Consider the following 9,614-nt stretch of genomic DNA (forward strand, 5'->3'; position numbering starts at 1 on the left):
TTCTTACTCTATTGTCATATATGTCAAATTAATGGATCCATAACTTCAAAATGCTACAGTAAAAATGTCTGGAATTCTGCATGGTGACAGTCAGGCACACTGGGTATAATGCCCCAGTTCTACTTTGAACGCACCCATAAAGGCATCCGAGATATAGCGCCTCCAATGGGCCAACAATGCAATAGCTCTTCTAACTGTATTTTCATATGCCAAATTAATGGATCCATAACTTCCAAATGCTACAGTAAAAATGTCTGAAATTCTGCATGGTGGCAGTCAAGCACACTGGGTATAATGCCCCAGTGCAAATTTGAACGCACCCATAAAGGCAGCCGAGATATAGCGCCTCCAAATGGGCCAACAATGCAATAGCTATTCTTACTCTATTGTCATATATGTCAAATTAATGGATCCATAACTTCAAAATGCTACTGTAAAAATGTCTGTAATTCTGCATGGTGACAGTCAGGGACACTGGGTATAAGGTTCCAGTGCAACTTTGAACGCACCCATAAAGGCAGCCGAGATATAGCGCCTCCAAATGGGCCAACAATGCAATAGCTATTCTAACTGTATTGTCATATATGTCAAATTAATGGATCCATAACTTTAAAATGCTACAGTAAAAATGTCTGGAATTTTGCATTGTGACAGTAAGGCACACTGGGTATAATGTCCCAGTGCAAATTTGAACGCACCCATAAAGGCAGCCGAGATATAGCGCCTCCAAGTGGGCCAACAATGCAATAGCTATTCTAACTGTATTGTCATACATGTCAAATTAATGGATCCATAACTTCAAAATGCTACAGTAAAAATGTCTGGAATTCTGCATGGTGACAGTCAGGCACACTGGGTATAATGCCCCAGTTCTACTTTGAACGCACCCATAAAGGCATCCGAGATATAGCGCCTCCAATGGGCCAACAATGCAATAGCTCTTCTAACTGTATTTTCATATGCCAAATTAATGGATCCATAACTTCCAAATGCTACAGTAAAAATGTCTGAAATTCTGCATGGTGGCAGTCAAGCACACTGGGTATAATGCCCCAGTGCAACTTTGAACGCACCCATAAAGGCAGCCGAGATATAGCGCCTCCAATAGGCCAACAATACAATAGCTATTCTTACTCTATTGTCATATATGTCAAATTAATGGATCCATAACTTCAAAATGCTACAGTAAAAATGTCTGAAATTCTGCATGGTGACAGTCAGGCACACTGGGTATAATGCCCCAGTTCTACTTTGAACGCACCCATAAAGGCATCCGAGATATAGCGCCTCCAATGGGCCAACAATGCAATAGCTATTCTAACTGTATTGTCATTTATGTCAAATTAATGGGTCCATAACTTCCAAATGCTACAGTAAAAATGTCTGTAATTCTGCATGGTGACAGTCAGGCACACTGGGTATAATGCCCCAGTGCAACTTTGAACGCACCCATAAAGGCAGCCGAGATATAGCGCCTCCAAGTGGGCCAACAATGCAATAGCTATTCTAACTGTATTGTCATACATGTCAAATTAATGGATCCATAACTTCAAAATGCTACAGTAAAAATGTCTGGAATTCTGCATGGTGACAGTCAGGCACACTGGGTATAATGCCCCAGTTCTACTTTGAACGCACCCATAAAGGCATCCGAGATATAGCGCCTCCAATGGGCCAACAATGCAATAGCTATTCTAACTGTATTGTCAAATATGTCAAATTAATGGGTCCATAACTTCCAAATGCTACAGTAAAAATGTCTGAAATTCTGCATGGTGACAGTCAGGCACACTGGGTATAATGCCCCAGTGCAAATTTGAACGCACCCATAAAGGCAGCCGAGATATAGCGCCTCCAATAGGCCAACAATGCAATAGCTATTCTTACTCTATTGTCATATATGTCAAATTAATGGATCCATAACTTCAAAATGCTACTGTAAAAATGTCTGTAATTCTGCATGGTGACAGTCAGGGACACTGGGTATAAGGTTCCAGTGCAACTTTGAACGCACCCATAAAGGCAGCCGAGATATAGCGCCTCCAATGGGCCAACAATGCAATAGCTATTCTAACTGTATTGTCATTTATGTCAAATTAATGGGTCCATAACTTCCAAATGCTACAGTAAAAATGTCTGTAATTCTGCATGGTGACAGTCAGGCACACTGGGTATAATGCCCCAGTGCAACTTTGAACGCACCCATAAAGGCAGCCGAGATATAGCGCCTCCAAGTGGGCCAACAATGCAATAGCTATTCTAACTGTATTGTCATACATGTCAAATTAATGGATCCATAACTTCAAAATGCTACAGTAAAAATGTCTGGAATTCTGCATGGTGACAGTCAGGCACACTGGGTATAATGCCCCAGTTCTACTTTGAACGCACCCATAAAGGCATCCGAGATATAGCGCCTCCAATGGGCCAACAATGCAATAGCTATTCTAACTGTATTGTCAAATATGTCAAATTAATGGGTCCATAACTTCCAAATGCTACAGTAAAAATGTCTGAAATTCTGCATGGTGACAGTCAGGCACACTGGGTATAATGCCCCAGTGCAAATTTGAACGCACCCATAAAGGCAGCCGAGATATAGCGCCTCCAATAGGCCAACAATGCAATAGCTATTCTTACTCTATTGTCATATATGTCAAATTAATGGATCCATAACTTCAAAATGCTACTGTAAAAATGTCTGTAATTCTGCATGGTGACAGTCAGGGACACTGGGTATAAGGTTCCAGTGCAACTTTGAACGCACCCATAAAGGCAGCCGAGATATAGCGCCTCCAAATGGGCCAACAATGCAATAGCTATTCTAACTGTATTGTCATAATGTCAAATTAATGGATCCATAACTTTAAAATGCTACAGTAAAAATGTCTGGAATTTTGCATTGTGACAGTAAGGCACACTGGGTATAATGTCCCAGTGCAAATTTGAACGCACCCATAAAGGCAGCCGAGATATAGCGCCTCCAATTGGGCCAACAATGCAATAGCTATTCTAACTGTATTGTCATATATGTCAAATTAATGGATCCATGACTTTTAAATGCTACAGTAAAAATGTCTGGAATTTTGCATGGTGACAGTCAAGCACACTGGGTATAATGCCCCAGTGCAAATTTGAACGCACCCATAAAGGCAGCCGAGATATAGCGCATCCAAATGGGCCACGGGTGCCATTAATTCAAAGGCTCTTCTAACTGTACTGTTGTTCGTCAAATTCGTTGGTTCATAAATTCATAACGTTACAAGAAAAAATATTAGCATTTTTATGAAGATATTCAATCACGATGGGTATAAAGCACCAGTGAAATTGTTTACGTCCCCAAATGAGTCCACAATGTGATGGCTCTTCTAACTGCATTGTCAGATTGTGTTCATAACATCAAAATAAGTAACCATAATGCAATGGCTCTTTCAAGTCAATTTAATTAATCAATAAATCAGAAAGTACAGTTGTAAGATTACAAATTACAGTATTGACAAATACCATATATCCATTTAAGAAAATTTAGTTCGCATTTTAAAGCAATGATAACATGATTATACATTTTGTATTTCATCCATATTCGATGTTCTGGAGAGCTTGCAGGGGTAGGTGTCATCTGGTGTTGGCTCATCTGAAGTCTTCGGAGGCTTGATCCAAGCTGGAGCTGGCATTAATCTCTAGTTACCTTACCTTTTATTGATTTATTAATGTATTTAAAGCATTCGAGTGCAATAATTGAAATGTAATTATATTGTATGAACATTTATATTTTTACAGTCATTTTCACTGATATTTCAGTAATTACCTTTTAAAATGGTTTATTATTATTTTCTGAAAATAGACACTATAGTATCAAGGCCCCTAAAAGTGAATAAGAGAAAAAACAAATGCATGGTCCCTAAATTGAGCTGATAGCAAGAGCATAGGCTATTGTAATTATATTGTATGTGCAATGTATATGTTTACAGTCAATCTTCGCTAACAATTATTCTTTTATTCTGAAAATGGACACAAAAGCAACACAATCCCTTAAAAAACGTGAAAAAGAGAAAAACCGCACGGTCCCTAAAATGAGCGTGAATAAGAAACCAAAGACGCGGAAGCGTCGCGTCTTTTAAGGTGGACCGGATAGCGTCAATAAGAAGCTGCGAATAAGAAGCTGGATTCAGCCTCGTCAAAAAATGAACCAAAACTCAGCGTATGGACGACTAGCAAGCTCTTGCGTGCCATTTGAACTTGTTTTGGGTTAGTGCCTAGATCGTCTCTTCTTCTGCTCTTTTTCCTGTTGTGGCGGTTAGCAAACAGCGTTCCATTACCGCGAGCGCCCCCTCTGGATTGTAGTGTGGATGGCCTGTGACTGACTGTATTCGACGTTTGACTGTATACAGCGAACAGTGACGGTTCGGAATGAATGCATGTAATGTTACACCCCTATTTTCCAATATTCAAGAGCTTGATGTTTACATATAAAGACAAGTCTATATAAACAGTCTTATCTATAAATCAAACAAAACAAGCATTCCTCAGTCGAGTGCTACTCTGTTAAACCTGTTTTATTGGATGGGTTCATTATTTCTTATTGCTATTTGGCAATGAATCTTAAGGAGAGAAGAAAATATGTGTAGGTGGAATTTATCATGCAGTGAACATTTCAAATCACAGAATAAATCTGGAGCCATCAAAAATATGATTTACCTTTAAAATGAGTTTTTAGATAATAAAGTACTTAAATAATTAAGTGCTTCTTTTAGGCTGATAAATGGATGGAAAAGATAACCAAACATTTTTTTAGTTGCCCTGATCAGGCTATTGAACATCACAGGTGGAAAAAGCTAGTTTTTCACACTTATCCTGACTGGCTTCGGGGCCATTATTCACTATTAACTTAATAAAGCAGAAGACCCAATATTTATAAGATATTTCTCGCTCTGAAGAGTGTTGACGGTCTCATTATACCAGTGTTAACATTCAGCTGGCAGGGATTCAGATTCAGGATAGAACTTCCTAGGCATATACTCATGCTCCTGCACAGAACTAATGTTTCAAGAGGAAGTGACAGCCTTTCAAAGGAAGTTTACACGTATTCACCCCTCCCTATCCGATGAAAAAAGTCAAACTAATTAGGAAAACAAATTTTAAATCATCAGTCCTCTGAATATTTCTAATTTAAGTTTTTGCTATGATTAGGCTACCTCATTAGAGCTTAATCATTACACTAAATATATTAGTACTATGCAATACTCATGAAAAGTTCTTTCTCAGTATAAATCGACAATCTTTAAAGCATAAATGCAGAATAAATACCTTTACTAAAACTGGTTGAATTTATGACCCGAAACAGGACACCCAGAACAGCAAAAGAGTTAAATGACTGTTTTAATTTAATTACCGCAATGTTAATCTTGGTTTTTTTTGGTAAAACAAATTCTTTTTTTTTTTTGTGGCTGAGGTGGCTAATAATGCGTAAATGCTGCAGCAAATTGTATTAAAGTTAACATTAAACTGAAGTTGCAATATCCGTGACGTATAACGGTATTCAAGTGAAACGGCTTCTCGGACAAGTCAATGGTTTTTTAGAATGAATTTTTTTTTAAACTCAAATTCTAGAAATAAGGTTTGTGGTTAACACAAGCTATTTTCACATTTTATTCTATGATATAAAAAACACCAGTAAATACCCTCCTGTGAATCTTTGCGTGTCTAAATGTGACTACAGTGGTTGTTTTGTTGCTGGGACATTAAATGTCATCAGACAAACAGGAACTCACTAGTCCACTTTGACAGCCTTTGGTGTGTGTAAAACTATGGGTGCGAGGGCCTTTTCCTACAATACACCAAAGTTATGGAACTCATTACCTTCATCTATTAGGAATGCCACATCTTTGGTTTGTTTTAATAAACTTCTTAAGATGCACCTTTTTAGTCAGGCTTTTGATTTAGAATTGTTACTATGTATTTTTTCTTGTTTGTTTTTCTTAATTTGTTCTGTATATGTTGTAGCGCTTTGAGTTGAGAAAGGTGCATTACAAATAAAATGTATTATTATTATTATTATTATTATTATTATTAGTCACAGACCTTATTTTCTATAATAATCCAAAAGCTAGTGCTGGGCAGTATACAAAAAAAAAAAAAAAAAAAAAAGCTCTGATCAACAAAAGTTTACTAATAAACAAAAGATGATTATGATAGCCTACTTACATGTTTTGTCCACCAATGTCTTTTTCACAGATGAACACAACTTTTATGAATTTTGAAGCCTATTTGCAGTTGCCAGAAGAGAAAAGCTAAAGGTAGGCTAACAAACTACACCACGATCACGATACTCACCACGATACTGACCATCACTAAACTATAGAAAACTCTGAAGAGTATAAGAGCACAAGAAGCACAATGAGGCTGTAAAAGCGGACTGGGCCTCTGTAGTCCCATTTTTAGCCACTTGTAACCACCTTTTTCAAGACATGAGTGGGGTAATACTGACTTTTGTTCACCAAAATTTCCTCCATTTAACCAAAATCTCCATTCAAAAACCCATTGACTTGGGGATAACGGAAGCAGAAGTGCTAAAATGCTAACTCGTTTCCGCGTTTCGGCCTACAAAGTGATGTCACACCTGTCCTGCACCACTCTATAGAGCAGGGGTTTTAAGGCATTCCTGGTTTTACATTTTGGCCACGGAATTGCCATGAAATATAAATCCATCTATGTTGTACATAGATCTAGATTGTGTAAATAAATCATGTATGCATGTTTTTTTTATACCTCTTAATCAAAATGTCATAATTCGAATTTCTGGTAAAAGGACAACTTCTCAAATCTGCGTAAACCTCGCACCTTTCTTACTTTCCATCCAATCAACATCCAATGAATGTAGCCCGTCCTACATTCTGTCTCTTTTTTCCTTCTGTTTAATTATAAGAACCATCTATTTAATTATTGCATGATAGCAAAGTTCATTATGGGCGATATACCAATTCCAAAAGAGGTCATGCATTTAACAAGGGTGTAAACCATTTCAGTGCCTGAGTTACCAGGTTAATCCATACGTCTAAAATGGACTATGGGCTCAGTCCCTGATGCAAGCGGAGTCTACTAACACCCCTACAAAGAATGTCGGAGCAAAGCACTCACCCTAATGTCATTGCGTCGTACTTCCACGTCGCGCACCGCATGGCCATGGTTGGGCGCACATCTGGAGAAGCAGCAGTACTGGCAGACCGCCACCTGTTCCACATCGCAGTGATAGAGTCTGTATTCATCATGGTGCGGGCAGCTCCAGGCCCGGACCTCCTCCGTCGCCACCAGTAGATGTCCAGGAGCTGGACAGGGCTGCTGGAGATGCGTCTGGATGTGAGACTGACAACACGGTGCATTACAACGAAGACACACTTTCTGCGCTTGAAGAGGAGGCCCTCGCCTGCACAGAATGCAATGCAGAACGGCCGGTGCTTTTTCGACGTTCAGCGCGTTGAATTTTTCCACAATATTATTGAGTTTGATGTTTTTCTCCAGGTTCGGTTTCTGGTTGTACGCGTGGTTGCACTCCGGGCAGCGCACATTCGCCGCGTCTTTGGCCCATGCCTCGCTGATGCAGTCCCGGCAGAAGTTGTGCTTGCACGGCAGCTGCACGGGCTCCACGAAGACATGCAAACAAATGGGACAAATGAGTTCCTCCTCAAAGCAGTTCCGCCAGCTCTCAGCCATCTCAGCCATTTGATCAGACATCAAGTTGATTTGATCCGCTCTTGGAAGGCAAACATCAAGTTCTAGCACCGTCCTAACATCGTTTCGCTCATTCTCGTGACTCCTTCATTTATATCCAGATGTTAGATCAGTCGATGAAGACCATACAAGCACAGAAGCCCCAGAGAAACAGCTGTTGATCAGACCCAAATATGCCAAGGGAGCGTTTCTGCTCCTGGCAAAGTTAGTCAGCAATCAAATACCACAGCCGGGCGTGAATGAAGGAATCTGACGGTCAGAGTTCGTTTTTGGAATGAGAGAAACTTGCCCTTTTTTAATCGACAAATAATTAAACACACAAACTATAATTCTGGTTATAATTTTAGAGAGCGAAAACAGAAGATGACTTAATTTATTAATGACTGGTGCCTTATTTGCTTGCGAAATTATTTTTTGACAGACGAATAACTAAAGTTAACAAATAAACCATAATATGCAGTCTGAATAGTTTATCACCACAAATATATAAATATATTATTTAATTTATGCAGTTATTTTGTGACCCAAATACAAGCACATTAATTTTCATCTTTGTTTACACATTTCTCCCTTAAGAATAATGGAAAAACAAAAAAGATCGATCAATATATTAATTTTGTTACTTTACCTGTAAATGTGCTATTCGAATAACCGGTGAATGTGTATACAAAGTATCGATCAAACCAATCATCAGTCTATTTTTAATAATTATGGCAACCGAACACCAGAGAAAGACGTTAAAACTCACTGACAGATGCCTGAAGGATAACTAAACAAAGTTACTAGTTAAAGGCTACGACATCGTCTAAAGTCCAATGTCAGTCAAGATAAGATCAGTTAAATCCAAGTAAAAATGTCTAATCATCGGAAGCATGTAGTCATTCGCTAGGTTTAAAACAGGAAAAGGGTGACGCCACAAGTTCTGAAAACGTCCTTTCGCACGCATTTACTGAAGCAGTCGATCACGCATTTGATTTGTGCTCGGGGCATATGACATTTGCCCTGCTGGAATTATATATATATAATAAAAAAAGTAGACCTGAGCCTCTGTGCTGCTCGTGTAACACTATATCGACAGGATTTATGTCCCCTACAACTGTAAGGTAAAGCTAGAAGCACAATTTATCTATTGCCGTGACGCGACTTTGAATGAACAAACAATTGACGAGTATACTTGCATGCCAACATGCTCTCGTAGCATTAAACCCTTAAACCCCAACGAGTAGCGATTTGATCGTTGTCAAAGCTATTCTCTCGCTATCTGTGTTGGCTGAACATTATAGAATGATCCATAACGCGATCCCTGTCCATGTTTCGCCTGATGTTTACCTGGTCGCACTTACCAGGGACGGGTTGCATTCATTTTTTTAGCCCCTAATGTCTTGTATTTTATTTTGACGACGCTAACTCGCCTAAAATATTCATGTATCAAAGCCAGATACCTTTGTTGCTCTTAAAGGAGACGATATCGTTTGGCCCTTGTTATCGCTTATCAGCCATCTTGTTTTCCTGTTTAACGCGAATTAAAAACGACGTATCTATTTACTTTTCCTCTCATTTGTATGCCCTTTATATAGACGCTTCACGTAAAGAAAAAATATCCAGTTCAGCGATCATCCGGGGATATCACGTCCTTTAAAATGTTAGTCCTGATTGAAAACAGATGCTTTACCGCCGTATTCCAATCTGCGTCTGTTATTATTTATGATTTTTCCCCCTTTCAAGCAAATCCTAGATGAGAGGAATGCAGACACAGGACTGCAACTCAGGATACAGTTCACATACTCCCCCTTCCCCGATCACGTGATCAGCGCGGACTTGACACATTAAACTGGGAGGGGTTAATGGACAGAGGCGGGGCTTCATTTAAAGGGGCATACCTCTAA

At 39.1% G+C, this 9,614-nt stretch overlaps 1 protein-coding gene across 1 annotated transcript in view; it reads right to left on the reverse strand.

Moving 5' to 3' along the window:
• Nucleotides 1–9,519, reverse strand: part of trim8a (tripartite motif containing 8a) — a 40,977-nt gene extending 31,458 nt beyond the window's left edge. The window contains exon 1 of the mRNA XM_067422180.1: nucleotides 7,138–9,519. Coding sequence (XP_067278281.1) covers nucleotides 7,138–7,731 — 594 coding nt within the window. The 5' untranslated portion in view covers nucleotides 7,732–9,519. The remainder of the gene's footprint in view (nucleotides 1–7,137) is intronic.
• Nucleotides 9,520–9,614: the final 95 nt, after the last annotated feature.

Source organism: Pseudorasbora parva, chromosome 17, assembly GCF_024679245.1.
Source record: "Pseudorasbora parva isolate DD20220531a chromosome 17, ASM2467924v1, whole genome shotgun sequence".
Lineage (NCBI taxonomy): Eukaryota > Metazoa > Chordata > Actinopteri > Cypriniformes > Gobionidae > Pseudorasbora > Pseudorasbora parva.